Here is a 17587-nt window from a genome sequence, read left to right as displayed (position 1 = left end):
GGACTTGAGTCTGGTAACAGCTACATCTAGCACTGGACAGAGTAAGCCTCCAAGACTGATTATGATTTCAGGTATCTTGAGAATCTGCAACTGTTCCCTGCACAGACCTTCATTTAAATTCTCAGTTCAAGGCAGAAAGATTTCTAAAGCTACCAGTCAAATATCTTGAGGAGTTGACATTTTTCCTTTCACATCCCTCCTTTTTATATAAATATAGACATAAGCTCTTGGCCTTGCATGCTATTCAGAGTTCTATTCTGGTTTCTGTGGACTCGCACGTTACACACACACAAGGAGGCACATTTTATAACTTTTAGTTGATCGTGAGATTTACCGTATTTACTCAAATATTAAATGAGGTTGCCCTCATGCCCAATCAGCATGGGGGAAAAACACTCATCTTACATTTTTGTTTAAGGAAACCTCATTATCTAGAAACCAACTATGAAGCTGATTAAATGCAGCCAACACTGAGCATGACTAAAACACATGGCCCATATGAAGCAAACATACTGATGGGAACCTACCACAAGGATAGGTTAAGGGCAGCTCATCTGAATAAGATCTATGACAGTGCCCATTGTGCTCAGTTCCCTTCAGCCCTGACTTTTCCCAACTCATAGGCACTACTGTACACTGAACACATTTCAACTTCCTCTTTACTCCCACAGCTGAGCAGCACTTTTCTATCACATTTCCAGTTGTCCTGTTTCTTATTTTTAAAGGATCCCAGGACTTGTAACAATAACACCTGGTTCCAGTCATGAGTGTGGGGGGGGCGGGGTATATCTGGAGTACACACATCCTGAGCAATGCTGAGCTATGGGGTCACTGTGGCTCAAAACATCATGGTTGACTCTTCTGGGGCCCAGTCCAATGAACTAGATGGCAAATCATGAGACTTTTGGCTTTACTCAAATCATGCATAGTTTATTCTATATCTAAGCAGGTACAAAAGTCCTGCTGAAAAGTATGTTTATGAAGTACCTGTGATAAAACTTTCAGTAGTTTTAAAAAAAGGTAAAAAGCATCAATCCTAGATGAACTAAGTCTATGGGTAATCACAGTAAATGCCTATATAAAAATTATTACAGGCATGTTTATTTCAAGGTCAGTGTTTTCAAATTTGCCTCTCACTTCTATGTGCTCACGGAGAGCAGAGTCTGACAGTAAGGAAGGGGGGGAAGGGCAGCAGGGTGAAGAAGTTGGGGAGGAGGGCAAGGGGGCCATCTGACCCCTCCAGATTTAAATTTTCCCTGCTGTACCAGTGGCAGGGGGACAAATTCAAGGCAAACTTCCAGTGATTAGATCTGAACAACCAGAAAATGTCAACAAATTTATAAGCTTTCTTTAGATAGAATCACATAAGCATCATCCTATATTCAAGTAAATATGGTATTCTTAATAGAATCAGCGTTCTTGTTGACACATTTACATTTTGTTGAAGATGACTGCATAAATTATGCTCTATACATTATTTCCCACATATGGGCCATCTAGGAAGCATCTGTTCCTAGAATTGTCTATGCAGCAAACAGGAGTGTTCCATATGTTGAGTCCCATTCTATATTTGAAGTCTATATGGTATTTATACACCTACCTTTTTGTGTTGCAATGATCCAAAGATACAGCGCATTGAAGCAGACTTGATTGAGTCTGCTCTGCGTGTTAGCTGACATGCCCAGTGCTGCTTCGCATACATTTATATAAATGGCAACATGCATGTCAGCACTGGGAAAATGGCAGCAGTGCACTTTTGAACTAAAACACTTTCAATGTGTTTTAGTTCAAAAGCATGCCGCCACCATTTTCTCAGCACTTACGTGCATTTTGCTGTTTCTACAAATGTATGAGACGCCACTCCGGGTGCTTTCCAATCCACCCAAAGCTGCATCACGCACACATCTAAAATGCCCATTATGAGACTGAACACTTTTTTTTTTGCACAAGTTTTTTGTTCTATGAAAAAAGTACAATCCTAATCTGTATAATTTATTTTTTTTTAATATTTTTCTAAAAGAAGGTCAGTGGGAGGGGGTTACCCCACAAAGTAAATAAACAAACCCCAAATTTATTTATGTTTGAATTAATTTGCCTACTCCCCCCTCTTCTAGGTAGATTTTGAATTTAATTCTATTAGCTAGGTCAGGGTATTGCCAACCTCAATCAAATGGTTTTGCCCAACTATCAACTAACATTATGGATTAGTTAGGTTAGCAGTTGTATTGACCAAAGGTAAAAAAAAAAAAAAAAAAGTCATCTTTATAGAGTTTACTCAATGAGTTGCAACAAATAGGAAAACATTTGCAAGTAGAAGCATGCACAATTTAATTCTGAGCAGTCTGACTGAAATCCTGACAACTGACCTTTGAACTACATAGCCAGGCTAGAGGTCCATCTAAGACTACACTGCTTCTTCGGTGGCAAAAGTTGTCGTCATATCTCCTTGGTTTACTTGGTATTTTTGAAAACCTTGACAATTAACATCCCAAATCAAAAAAGGTTATAACAAAAGCAGTAATCTCATTTTACACTTCAAGAAATAAAGGTGTATATACAGAAACCTGAAATCTGTTGTCATCTCCTGACCTTCATAAAATGATTACAGGTACAATTTAAGCTGTGCTGTTTATATACACAGACTAATCTGGGACCAGCACATTTTCTGATTGAGACAACTATGGTAAGAATTGGTACATTTGATGAAAGATGCAGAAGGTTCAAGCTAATACGTTTGATAATTTTTTTTAAAAGGTAGTAAGTTAACTGGATTACTTTTTGCTTCACCATTAAATAGTAATACTCTGACAAAACGCTTGAACATACATTCTATTCTACTTTACAGTAACAGTATTTAATAATATGTAGTATTTGGAACAGCCCCAAATAGAATGGAAAAAAAAAAAAAAAAAAAAAATCAGCCATTTAATTTTATGATAATTTTAATCAGGTAATTGCAGGAAAACATTGAAACAAACTTTTATGATATTATCTGATATGTCAACTTACAAGGGTATGATGTAACAAAACAGTTACAAACTTATAGGCATATTTACATTATATACTCAAAAGTAACAAGCTATAGTCTTATACAAAGAAAAACATCTATGGCATGAATTAAACTAAATTATACATCATTTAGTAAAAAGAAATAGCAGTTAAGATTTTAATGGAAATAATATACAAGTGAGGCACTTTGAGGTCATTAGGGTGGAAAGCAAATGGCACCAAGGAAAAGAAGAAGCAGTGTTCACAAGCAAAAAATCTATGTACAGATTATACTGCAGCTTCAAATACAAAGGTTTCTCCACTAGATGTTTTAGAATTCTTGAAACTAAGCACAACTTCTTCTATTAAATAAGCTTTCAGAAAAAAATGCTTAACATTTATCAGTGCACCAAAGCATATGGAAGTTTTAACCACCTGGCTGCTGGACTAACAGTACCGTAAGGCTTTGCTTTTTTATTTTATATATGATGGCCAACTACCATCTCGAACTTTCTTTTATTAATTTCTATGCATCGCTTATTGTCCATATACAACTTTTGTAAGAACTTGTATAAATTCTATGAAAGCTTAAAGTCCAATTTAAAACTTGTGTGTTATTTACATGGGAGTTTAACATTGTCCTCCAGGTACACATGGAAAGATCATCTAGAATGTTGGAATCAGTACTACATCGCAACATGCAAAATGTATTAATTCTCCAAAGTCTTTTGCTTTGTCCAGAGAAAAGTGCATGATTTGAGCCTCTCACTTGTGCTCTGGAAACTTTTAAAAATTGTATTTAGCTGTTTAACTATTCTATTCAGTAAATGATTACCATAGTAAGTAAAGGTTATTCTCAGTACATTTTTTAAATCTTGCTTTGAACTCTGCAGTTCCACCTTTCATGAGTATTGGAGTGTGAGTGTGTATTCAAATTTATTTAAAAAAAATAGAAGTGTTTGTACCACCATTCTGCCTCAGACGCATCATTCTTAAGGCCCAGTGGCAGAACATTAAAAGAACACTTTCTCCTGGCATGATGTCTACTCTGATCTTCTACAGGTCATGACAATCTTTCTAGTTTATTCTTAACAGAGAAATCTATGGTCCAAATTTCTCTTATTGCATGAGCATTAGTATTTTGAAGTCATATATACTGAAAAATTTAAAAAGCATAATAAGGTCTCAGGAATGACATTATGGTTCTTATTCTCATTTTTTTATTATTAAATTCATACGTCAAACTCAATATCTTGTTGTAGCTGAAATGCCGCACTAAACTGCCAGCCAAATACAATAAATGACCGGTCTATTTATATTAAAGACTACATCTGAATCATGGTTGTCTCCAGTTTTTCCAGTAGATGGTGCTCAAGTGCTAAAATTGACCTCTTTTCCCTTAGGGACTTTTTAATTTTCTAACTACAGCCCTCACCAAACCAGGGAATGAAACATTTGATGTTGGTTTTTTAAAACAGAAGCCTGCCACATGACACCACAAAGCTCATGTACTGTGTTTGACTGAAACTAGAATTAACTTCAGAAAAAAATAGTTCCCTCTTCCCTTCCAGAAAATATGAAAAAGGAATTCAGGAGACAGCAAGGTAAAGTTGTTTAACTGTCATAAACAGAAGGCAAGAAGGGGTGGCACCTTGCAGACTAACTGGTTCAAAGATAGGATGCAAGAGTTCCAGAATGGCTCCCTCTATGATATCCTTTTGGTCTACTCAGAGCATGCTTCCCAAAGAAAAGAACAACCCAAACAGCAGAAAAAGGCATATACATATGTGCTCTACTATACCCAACCTATGCATCACTGTCTTATCATTGCACTTCTTTCAATTAGTCTTGAATTGGGCATACAGCTAGAAAGACCTATGTGGAATATGGCTAACAATAGTCATATTCACTTTTTATTAGGCCGAATGAAATCTTTTAAAAAGAGTAAAAGGAAAAGATGGAGACAAAAGTTTAGCAGCAAAGTGGTTAAATGCAAATTGAAAATATTAATGCAAATGTTCAGTAAAAGTATTAAAGCATATACGTTGCATATAAAATACAGTACAGGACTGGGAGTTGCACTATGTCGAACAGTGCTCGGAGGAAATTGTTAAACTTGTTTCTTCCTGAAGTATATACACAATACAATTCTACAGTATTGTCCTGTACAGCCAGCAAGTTCTTTTCTTAGGTTGTTCAGACCTCGCTCAGTTGGGAGTTACAAACCTCGCACTTACAAATATTACATTTTATTCACAAGAAAACCATTCCCATTTCATCAATGACAAGTAGTTTTTAAAGTTAACAGTCTATTCTAGGCAACCAAGTTTAGCTGAAAATGTGTGAAGCATGAAAATCATCCAGTGTAGCAGCTTTCAAATATATAAACAGTAAAAACGAGACTTAAGACTGCTGCTACAGTGTCATGTTCTTGGACTTAGTTAATCCAATCCATTTTTAGTACAAAACTAGAAGCTCTTTCATAACTTCTATAGTTATTAATATATTTGTCTTCTTTTCAATGTGAAATAATACTTCAAGATGATCTATGTACAATGTGGTCAGTTCAGGCTGTCATATAAATATAAATGCTTTCTTTAAAAAAGTATTTTACAGACAGATAGTGTTATATACATTTGTTTGGAATTTAATTCCTGGGCTACAAAAGTGAATTAACAAAATCTATGTAGAAAGAAAAATTAGATACAAGGCAGCAAAAAAGAAAGAGGAAAAACAAAACAAAACTGGTCTTTTAAAACTAAACATTCAATGTTTTTTCTAGCAAGAGTATATTAAGGACATTCTTTTCTACTCCAGCCCCATATAGGTACCTTCCTAAATGAATGAATGCCTTTACTCTTACTAGAGTCTTAACACAAGTATAATTAAAATGTATACATGTATTTGCTGTACCACAGTAATAGTCATGACAATTTGTTTAAAAATTCTCTAAGGGTTAATCCGTTAATATTTAGCCAATTACATTGTAAATTAAACAGTCACTAATACAACACCATAGCACATGTTATGGATAATTCAAATACATTAAACATTCTTCTCCATCCCCCACCCCCTCCTCCATTTCTTCCCCATCAAATTTCATTCATAAAAAAAAGCTCACTCCAATTTTTCTTGAGCTGCAATTTATTTTTATCAAGCAAAGGCATTTTTCCACACCAAATTTTGTTTTTTTGCCAGTTCAAATAAAGAGATGTTTCAATTCAAAATAAGGAAAATGATTTCAAAATTAATAATCTTTTAGTTTAATCACAGCACTTATGAACAGCTGAACATGATCCTAGTTTAACAGAAGGATAAACTGAGAATGCTGATGACATTGGATTACAACTGCCTTATTAAACCTTTTGCTTTGCTGAACATTTGTAAATGCAATAAAATATTTTGGAGGACACCCCAAAAAGAAAACAACTTGCTGGTTGAGCAACAGAAAACTTCCTGTTTTGCTATAAGTTGAAACCGAAGACTTTTATATATAAAAAAATACATGTTATGTTCTTATGAGAACATTTTAGACAATTACATCTGTGCTTAAAAATATTGGTCACTTAAGACTATAATAATTACTATTTCAAAGGTTTTTAGATTACCAGAACGTATGGATACAACTCAACACGAACTGCAGTTGAAGGGAAATTGGACTGGAAACATCAGTTTGTCCATCTGGAATAGTAATGCTCCTAAATAAACTAATTAAATATTTAAAATGCTATTGTGGAATGTGACAGTAGATATGGTCCATACCTACTATATAATAGGGAGGGGGAAGTAAAGTGTAGTAAGTAATAATTCGTACCTTACACATTTAGTTAAATATAAACATTTGTTATTTATACATAAAGTCGCATCCAAAAACTATTAATAAGTGATTTAGTTGCACTTAAATCAGTTTCATTTCTCTCATTTGCCAAGTATTAACTTTTCTTAGTCTTAAATCAATTGTCACTAGTGCACTTTTAGTTTAATTACTCACAAAGTTTTAATCCTTTGTAAGAGCCCCATCACCTAAACCATGAATGTACAAAGTGGCAAAAAAGTTAATCCCTTTTAGTATAATTGTAGTTTATATACTCATTTTATAGCCAATAATAAGAAAAGGCTTTCCTTTGCAAAACACCTTCACAACTTGCAATGAAACACCATGCTCTTAAGGCATGGCCAGCATTTGTAAAATGCCAAGGTCTGGCAAGTCTTGTTGCTTCTTCCATATCAAGCATCTCTCACATGAGACAAGATGCCCTTCCGCTTGCCAAAAGCTTCCATAAATCCGAGTTAGATGTTTTCTGGAAACAAAGATTTTCAGCTCTATTTGGCACTAGACTGGTTCATCCAGCAGCTTTATGCTTTCCTCCACAGCACCCACATACCTCACCACAGTGATGGCATGATCTCAAAGGGAAGTAGCAGCACATACATGGTGCAATGAATGACAATGCTACCAGTGCTAACCATCGTAAGCAGAACTTGTCATCACTAGTGTCACATGAGCAAGGGTCAGAGAAATCTCCTTCAGAGTCTGACATGCAGTGATACAGCATGCTCTCTGCACAAAGCATGCAACTAACTTGGTAGATGCATCTCTTAATAGGATCTGGAGCATCTTGACATTTTCCCCTGCCATTCTCTTCATGATTAAACCTCTCCTGGCAGTATATGCAGCGTGACCGCTCACCGTCCTCTTTCCTTCTTTTTGAGTTTTTAAATTTTAACGAGGAAGGCTGTGTTTTAAATACCACTGAACTCTTTGAGTCTTTTAGTGAATTCAACTTAGTCCCATCCCCACATGGGTACAGATAATCAGATTTTTTATTGTCTGACTTAGAAAGCTGTATATTTGAGTCTGCATCATCCCTCTCCAGGTCGTTTTTCCACATGTCAGGATGTCTGTAGTCTGCATACCGACGTATTAAAATATCACGAGGGTTTATCCTAACAATTTCATCCTCATCCTGAAAACTGACGTGCCTGATTGACTTCAATGGGACCTGAAACAGCAAATTGAGATGCATTAACCTATGTATGGGGACATATAATTTAGTAACTGAGTTAACCTAAAAATCAGGGTAGAGAACTTTTCCTTTCTGTTCAAACTGTTCTTTCAGGGAATATATTCTTTTAAATTTTCATAGAAGGATTGTACAAGACATCACTCTACAGACATGAACTCAACTTACCTTGCAAAGCAGATGATCAAATAACGCGTATGAAGAAAAACAAAAGCCACCTCTACCAACCTAGATTAATTTCAACATACATTTTAATGGAGTTATCTTTTTCACTCCAGCAATGCTACATAAGAAATGAATTAATGTTCAGAGTGGGAGCTCACAGCCAGTCACCATAACAATGGTTCATGCAGCTGGCATCTAATGGAAATTCTGCTAAACCAAGATTGACATAACTTTTTCATCATTATGTAAAGATCAGCTGGTGAGGAGACGCAACTTTCACTATTAATAAAAATAAGTTTGCCGTACAGTTTTAGTTTATGATCAAAGATTAAAAGCAAACAAATCCCTGTTATAGGGGAGTAACCTCTGCTGGAATGCCTGAAAATCATGAAGACTTACTTAGCTCCATGGAACAAAACTCAGAACCAAGGAAACTCGCCAATGGTGAACACTAATACCTCAGAGTAAGTTACAACCCTTGCAAGTATGGAGGATACAGTCCCGTGTCTTTAATGGCTGATGTTCCTGACTTCACCCCAAAATGGGGCTCAGATTAACAGGAAATGTGGGGAAAGTATGGGGTATGCATGTGTATAACATGCAAATTAAAATAAAATAAAATTAAAAACTGATACAATTTTCTTGTGGTCTCTAAAGCTACGCACAACCCTAGGAGAGACCACAGAGACCTGGTAAACTAACAGCAGGGCTCTCCTCTATGAGAGTTAGAGAAGCAGACAGGAACAGCTACTCCTGTGAAGAGGACTAGACAGAAAGAAGAGAAAGAAACTGTGGGGTGGAATAAATTGTGTGAAGTTTAAAGAAGTATTATATAAAGAGATGAGAAGTAAATGGGGAACAATACCATAATGTTATGGGCAGCAATAATTAACTGTCCTTCTACCCAACTCTGGAGACGGTGGGAGGAGAGACAGAAGAACAGTGGGGGGTGCCAGGGGACCAAGGATGTAGTTGCCCAATGTCTCATTTGTGCTGCTATATTTTTTTAATGGCAGCACAAATACTAAGCAAATAGACTTCCATACTCTTGTTTAGCACATGAAAGGAAAATCAGTGGTTCAACAAAAGGTGGTAATAGACCCTGCTGCTTTACTTAGGTAAACATCTGCTGCCTCTGTCATGCTTTCCCTGGTCAGGTAGCTAGACCCATGCCTTGGGTCTGGCTGGGCAGAGAAAAGTCCTTCCTTTCTTCTCTACTCAGCCAAACCAGTACCCCAGTCCTGGCTGGGCAGAGAAAGCAGGGAGATTACATCTCCCCTTGTCCTGCAGCATCAGGGCAGGACACGGGGTGGCATGCGTTTTGTCCAGTGAAGGCAGACGAGTAGAGCTGCAACACTGCAGCACAACTGACCCACTTCACTCAGTGACAAATTTCTAGCCTGTCACACCTCCCTGTAGCACTACAAATGACTTATTCAGGCATTATACATGGCACTACAAAATGCAGCACTACAGCAAGTCTCTGTCTCATCCAGGAACATTTTTGTGGCACCTCCTGAAGGAGTTCCTGATTTACTTGCTGAGTACCATCCGTTATAGCTGCACGCGTCTGCTCTCTGGAGTTTACATTCTCTACAGTTCTTCCACATGTGTGGTTTTTCTTCTTTCTAGTTTCTGAACTCCTCTTAATTCTGCAAACTGCAATATCCTGTTTGAAATTAATTAACTAGTAAGGAACACAGTAATCTAGATGAGTATCCAGGTCAAGAAAGATACTGCATAAAACTGAGACTTTTTAGCTCAAGGAAAAAGAAGAATTTGCATCTTAAGAATATACAACACAGTGAACGTCAGACAGAAAACGGACAGAAAACTTCTGCTCATCCTGTCTAATGGTACAAGGAATAGGATAACATTGTAGGTTTAAAGGCTATAAATTCCAAACTTCTGACAGGAAATACTGAAGCATTTATAATCAAAGTATAAAATGAGACAGGAGAGCACATGGTAATAGTGAGCAATATTAAGTGCAAATTAGCATGTTACCAACTACTTTGTGCAGTAGAGCTCAACCTCTTTAGCCCCACAGGCCAAATGAGTGGTATAGGGCCAGTCTGCAGGCCAGATTGGACCCCTCACCCCACAATCTGGCCCATATGCTGGCATTGTGTCCCTGGGCCCTAGCACCGTCTCCACATGCCAGGATCGGCCCCACGCCACCTTGCATGCCAGATGTAGCTCGCAGGGCCATGGCCTACAGGGTTCCCCATGAAGAGCCCCTCTGGCCAGATGACAAAGTGGTAGGGGCTGGATCTGACCTGTGGGCCAGGAATTGAGCACCCTAATTTAGCGTAACCTGGGAGTGCCTATGCATAGCTTACTGCCCTCTGGTTGTCAGTCTTGGCTTGTTGGTCCTCTCCTTTTTTTTGAGGGACCTTCCTGTCTCTCACCTGCCACAGCTTGATGATACTGAAATTAGGGATTAGGTCCTCAGTTTTGTAGGAGAGGAGTCAGTGTAAATGCCTGTTTTTACATATGCATCTCTTTGCCACCTTTCTGCACTGTTCCTTACGGTCTCATAGGCCCTCTGGCCCCAGTTAGGCTGAGTAAGCCAGAATAATAAAAAACAAAACAAAACAAAACAAAACAAAACAAAACAAAACAAAACAAAACAAAACAAAACAAAACAAAACAAAACAAAACAAAACAAAAACCAGCTTGGTCTAGGCCAGGATGAGCACCCAGCCTAGTTATCTTGACATTACCTCTCCCTCTCAACCCACTCTTAGATTTCCTACCATCTCCCACTCCTGTGATCAGTGTTGATTGGTTTAGCCACCCTCTCAATTCATTCAGTCCAGGTGGGCTCAGCTGCCCTTGCAAGCATTCAGTCCCTGTGTTCAGTTCAGTCCATATTCAGTTCCAACTTTTCTTGGAACATCTCCAGTTTCCACCTCAAACTACTGTGGCTATCCCTACCACAGGCTTCCTGCACCTACTTAGAGCTTCCAGCTCCAATCATTTCCCAACAGGAAGCTCCTGCCTCCAGCTCTGCGTGAGCCAAACTAATCTCCTCTACCTTTGACACTGAGCTTATAGCAAAGTCCCACCTCTTCCAGCCTCCCAGTCACTCACCTTAAAAGGCATAGTCCCCATTTCTTCACCCTTATTCTGATTCTCTAGTAACAGAGCAGGGTCCCCTGTTACACCTAGCTTGCTAGTGTTTAATTGTTATATTAGAAAAAATGAGCTTTAAAGGAAAGATGAGCCTCTGTATTCTCATTTACATTCTTCCCTGCTTTGTCAGGAAAGCTGTCTGCCATTCTCTCAAAGAGAGTCTCTCAGCATAGATTTCCAAAGTACAGAGAAAAACTAGAGCTGCCACTTTCTGTGAGTTAGGGGTTGAACATACCAGGAAGAAGAACAGTTGTATTCTTGCCCACCCCTCTCCTCCCCCTCTGAATATCAGCAAATGGACTGCCACGTAGTCTAAGATAACATGTGTGGACAAGGGATGTAGCCAGTGCTACTGCTTTTGGCATACTTAGTCTGGCCCAATTTTAAGGATTAGGGACTGCTTCCTACTCTCAGAAGCAGACATGTCCCTACGTTTTAGAAAAGTTTTTGAGCAGAAGGAGGACTTTAGTTTCTGTATCAGAGACCAGATATGGATACTCAGCTATTTTTGAAGTATTTCATGCAGATCTGTCATCGACCTATTCTAAGAAAAAACTGAGATGTCAAAAAGTCTCATTATAATACCACTTAAGGGTGTTGTTAAGGGATTCTCATCCTGCCACCTACACAAAATGCAGAAAATATATTCTACTAGAGACTCAACCTTTCTTACAAAAAATGTAATAAAGGACACTACTAAGATTAGTAGTCCTAATGCTTTTCTTTATCCCTTCTCTCCTGGTCTTTGTAAAGCTCAATTTTAATTATTTATACATACAGAATACCCATTTTTCCTTTCTGAAGTCATAACCAATGTACCACCTGCTCAAAGACTTCAGTAATGTTATATTAAAGCATGACAGCATTCCCACCCTCCACCCCCATTAGCAACCTGATAATAAATCAGTCATTAACAGAACAGGGGGGAAACAAAAAATGTTCTCAGATTAAGTTCCAGTACAGAAAGCTCATACGTGAGGATTCACTGCAAAGCGATTTTAAGAAAGCAAGTGGAATAGTTTGTTAGTGTATTTTTAACCATTCAAAAAGGATACCTTCACAGTAACATGCAACTCAGATTCAGTTATGTGCAAAGCATGGCAATTAAGTGTGTAAGGGGGGAGGGGAATCAAACTTACATTTCACCTTTTCATCCAGAACAATCACATTCTCTCAGCCTTGGAGAATATACCTATACCTACATTTCATTTCAAGATACACTTCACCCATTCCTGAAATGTGGTCTCTTTGTTCAAACAAGAATTTGAACAAAGTGAAGAAGAATGCTACGTCATATTGGAGTGCCAGGAAGAATCTCATTAAGAACACAACTACCTGAATGGAAATCAGCCAGGATACTGCCATTGATACGCCTAGTATTGTTGGAAGTACAAATAAATTCTTAATGGTTGCGGTAAGAGCCTTAGTGTTACATTTCATTTGAAAGAAAGTGTCTCTAAGTGAGTAATGGGCTTCTGTTCAGTGAGTACAATCAATCAATCGATCGATTGATTTAGGTTTTCCTCCAGTCTCCTAATCAAATAAATGGGCAGCTCTAACTCTGTTTTGTTTACAAAGGCACAGCCAACTGAGCTACATTAAGCATTTAAGGATGTATTATAGAATTTGAAGGGTAAGGTTTTGGTTGAATATATTTATAAGTTTCCAAAAAGCCTCTGGGCACATGACTTCTTATTATAAAAACATGTTCCCTTAGATCATTTAATCTACAGTATTTACTCTAATACAAGATGTGGTTCCCTTGTCCCTCCAACCAGCATGGGGAAAAATTCCTAGTCTTACATTTACGTACAAGGAAACCTCATTAAATACATTATCTATCATTAAACTGCTGCCAAAAGCAGCACATGCTCAACAGTGGAAACCAACTATGAAGCTGGTTAAATGCATCCAACACTTAGCATGACTACACAACAAATGGCTCATATGGGACAAACATGCTTGTGGGAACCCTCCCTTTTTGTGGCCCTTAAAAAAACAGGCTGTTGCTCCCCCAGAAGGAAATAAGCACCATGCCTGGAGGTACTGCAATACCAGGCCAGCACCTGGAGAGGCCAGAGCAAGCTCTGACACCCTTCCCTGGGTGATGCAGTACCCAGAAATGCTGATAATAACCTACCACAAGGATAGACCAGTGCACCCCATCTCAATAAGATATATAGTAGTGCCCACTGCATATAGTCCTGCTCAGCACCAGCTTTTTTCAAGTCATGGTGAACCACTACATCGAATATATTTGGATTCCCCTTCACTCCCACACCTAAGTAGCACCTTTCTTTCCCATTTCCAATGAGAGTTTCTTCACCAGCCTTAAATGCTTTGGCAAACATCTCCAAATGGGGCCCCAAACAGTTCACCCATTCCTGTCCCATATGAATTGTGTGGCCCTGCTCTCCATGAGTAAGACCAGGTAGTCCCATGCCTCATTTACATATAGTTTTGGCAAATCCAAGGACTCATGACAAGAACACCTGGTTCCAGTCATAAGTGGGTGGTAATTAGCACTTGGATCCTTTGTGAGGGTTGGGCGGGTATCTGAAGTACACATACATACTGAGTAGTGTTGAACTCCGGAATCACCATGGCTTGAAATGCTGTTAACTCTGCTAGAGCCATCCCAATGAACTATATGGTAGATCATCAGCCTTTTGGTTTTGGGATATCATCATGCATAGTTTGTACTATATATAAGCAGGTAAAAAAGTGCTGCTTAAAATTTCAAGGTCAGTGTTTTCAAATTTGTTCCTCACTTCCATGTGCCTAGGGGAGCAGGGTCTGATTGTAAGGAGCAGGGGAAGGGGCTGCAGAGGGAAGAAGTTGTGGGGAGACAAAAGGCAAGGGGGCTATTTGACCCCCCCCCCAGATTTATTTTCCCTGCTGTACCATTGGAATGGGGACATATCTAATTCAATAATTAGATTTTATACCTGGAAAATCATAAATTTATAATTTTTCCTATGTAGTATCTAATTATTAGGGGAAGGTCATCATATATTTGGAGTAAATATGGCAAAACAACTGACACTTGGGAAATCCACACAAAATACTATCAACAGATTAAAAATTACTATTTTCTCTAAACTAATATTGGATGAAATGCTGCACCTTTTAGAAAATGTCAGCAAACTGGCTTTGCCTGTGTCAATGGTCTTTTCATTCTCTAATGTATGCACAATTTTTTGTTGTAGCAAAAATATTATCCTTGTCTCTGACTGCTTATTATACTGTATGCAAAATTATTAACAGAAAACACTACTTTATGCAATAAGGCATACATTTAAAACAACTATCTTATAATTTGTAACTAAAAATGTCTTTATACATGCCAAAATGTTGTTTCATGATGACTAATTTCATGTTTAAATTTTTCAAAATAACTTAAAATGGCTTATCAAAGCACAACATCTATAACAAAGATTCCTGAAAGAATTAAAAAATAAATTTAAAATGCTATTAACAACTTAGTTAAATAAAGGATGGGAATATATAGATTTACGAAGTTTACTGCCAACATTTCTTTTGTGAGTGAGTAATCCTAGATGTTTCAAGGCATATCTACCATGTTCCAGGAAGTCAGGAGTGCAGTACTACAAACAGATTTATAATGAAGGTGCTCTACTAGCCGTAATTGTATAGTGTGGGGTTAATGACTAGTAGTGAAGTATACTCAAGTAAAACAAGAAGTGTTTTGGGGGATGGAAGCTTCTTACCTGGTTTGGTTGACTGGGAAAATAGGATCTTCTAGAGTTTAAATCTTCAAATGTTGAGGGCTTTATATTTGAACTTTTGTAAGATTCATTGGTTACTACAGTTTCAGGTTGGAAAAGATGTTCTTTCATTAAGGAACTGGAAGTATTTTCATGAGTTGCCTAGAATAAAAAGAATACAGCTTTATTTTTATATACGATTTAATTTACATAATAACTTTACCAAAACCTCCAGTGTGTGTGCGTGTGTGTACACCAGGAGTGGGCTATTATTTGGGCCCATTGGCCACAGACAATTCTGGGAAACTGCCATGGACCAGTCAGCCCCCGACCCTGGCAACAACTTGGAACCCATGCACCCTGCAGCTCCTCCCCACCACTGCCAACAGTGCACAGCCCCAGCCCCGCTCCTGGCCTGCCCCATGCCTACACTGGACTTGGCCCAGCTGGAACCCACACACACAGCCCTGAACCCAGCCCGCCCTGTGCCTGCTCTGAACCACCTGCCCACACTGAGCAGCCGCAGCTGTGCAGAAGCTGTTGCTCAGCGGGTGGAAAAGCCACCTCCCCCACTTCATTGCTTCCAGGCCCTTCTTGCTGCAGCTGCCTGGAGCCCATGCATGGGCTACCCTGCAGTTCCTCTCCACTGCCATCACTGCCACCTCCAGGCCACCCACTGGAGCAGTGGTTGAAGTGCAGAGGAGCCTCAGGGCAACCCAGGTGGCTGCAGCAAGAAGGTCCCAGCAGTGCCAAAGGGGAGGGGCTGCTTTCCCCTGCACTGTGCAGCAACCTCTGCATGGCTGCCACTGCTGTTGCCATTACAAGTCTGGAGCAGTTGTGGGGCAAGCTGGGGTTGGGGCCAATGGCAGTGGCAGCCAGATAGGGCCACCACCACCTGGGTTGCCTAGAAATGCAGTTCAACTGCACCCTGCTGCGTGCCAAGGAAATGGCAGAACATGCCATGGGTTCGACAGGACCTGGGTCAGGCAGGACCAAGGGACCTACTGCAGGCCAAAAAGTCTCTCCATGGGCTGTATTTTGCCCACCCCTGGTGTACACCATACATGGTAAGAGAGAAATTTCACAAGTCTCAAATACATTTTATGAAGTGGTTTCACACTAATGAAATAATTCAGTCCCAGAGAATGAAATTTGCTATCCACAGAACAGATACAGCACCCGGACAGCAGTAACACAAGCCAACTACATTCTTCAAATGAGACAAAGAATCATTTCCAGTAAGCAGAAGTTAGTTCAGTCTTCAAGATAAACCCCTGTTCTAGAGGAAATGTCAACCTTTTTTGGTTGGTGTACCCCCGGTGGCCAGTCCAGAAGCAGGGACTCCCCTGGCTGGTCAACAACCGGCTGTGGGGGGGCCTAGCAGCAGACCAACGAGCTGGGGGGTGGGGCTCCCTCATGGTGAAACCAGAAGTGCCGGTGGCAAACTCAGAAGTGCCCCCCCTGTTTCTCTGTGCTGCTGCCATGTACACTCTGGGAGCTTCACAAGTACACCAAGGGGTATACGTACCCCCGGTTGACAACCCTGGCTCTAGAATTATCCATGAGGGTGTTAGTTAAAGTTAACTCTGACAATGACTTGTGATACAAGTGTTCAAATTTCTAATCTCAGTACATGTTATTAAAAAAAAAATCCTAAAAACTATTCACACTCATATAGCTGGAGGAGATAATGGTACAGAAACAATTGCTGGTTGGATCTGTTAGTAAGTGTACAAAGCAAGATTGTTCAACTGAATGGTTTGAAATAATGGACATAAATAGAAAGATCATTTTAAGATTACTATCAAAGGTAAGTACAGTGAAATGGGCATGCGTGTATACCAGAAAAATAATGACTATTTACATTTTGAAACTAAGGTTACAAATATGGCAAATATATAATGAAATGCCTACAGGACCCATGCCACTCAGGGCTTGAAATAACAAAACCAAGTATGCTTGGGTTGAAAAGCAGCAGGTAATCAATGCCAGACTAGGTTGAATGAGACTAGTTACACCTGATATATGCTCCATGACAGGGGTGTCAAACTCATCTGGCCCCTGTGGCGGGCCAGTGATCCCACCTCAGGAAAACAGCTGGGTATTCGTATCCCACCACTATTTCCACCACATGAGGCGGGCCAGTAGGGGGCGCTCCTGCATTGAGCCGCCCACCACCCTGCGCCCGACCACCTTCCAGGCTCCGAATGCCTCCCTAGGGGCGCCTTATGTCCGGCCAACCCCTCTCCCGGAGCACACTCGCTAGTCTGGGGGTAACGTGCCGCCACCACCCCGAGAGTGGACTGTCTCAGCCCTGTATCCTCAGGGAAACACAGGCCTAATAGTCCTATGGGTACTCGACCCAATACAGGCACTTGGGGCACCTCCCCAAGTCCGGGGGCAAAAAGTAAAGTCTCCCTTAGTCCACAGACCTAAGGGGTCTCTTAGGCATAATTTAGACCCACCCCTCAATAAGTCTCCCACACCAGTCAAAAAGGAGAACTTTATTGATTACAGGGGGTAGGGTAAACTAGGGTACAGGAT

The 17587-nt window shown here is 39.6% G+C and overlaps 1 protein-coding gene across 1 annotated transcript in view; it reads right to left on the bottom strand.

The window, feature by feature from the left end:
- Positions 1 to 2924: 2924 nt before the first annotated feature.
- Positions 2925 to 17587, bottom strand: part of SPRED1 (sprouty related EVH1 domain containing 1) — a 92272-nt gene continuing 77609 nt past the window's right edge. Inside the window, exons 5-6 of the mRNA XM_019519924.1 lie at positions 15047 to 15205; positions 2925 to 7991 (exon numbers count right to left, since the gene is read on the bottom strand). Of these exons, the coding sequence (XP_019375469.1) occupies positions 7332 to 7991; positions 15047 to 15205 (819 nt within the window). The 3' untranslated portion in view covers positions 2925 to 7331. The remainder of the gene's footprint in view (positions 7992 to 15046; positions 15206 to 17587) is intronic.

The sequence above is a fragment of the Gavialis gangeticus genome, unplaced genomic scaffold, assembly GCF_001723915.1.
Source record: "Gavialis gangeticus isolate Ggan-Ray unplaced genomic scaffold, GavGan_comp1, whole genome shotgun sequence".
NCBI classification, from domain to species: domain Eukaryota; kingdom Metazoa; phylum Chordata; order Crocodylia; family Gavialidae; genus Gavialis; species Gavialis gangeticus.
Note: the sequence above shows the minus strand (reverse complement) of the source record. Positions and strands in the feature narration are given on the sequence as shown.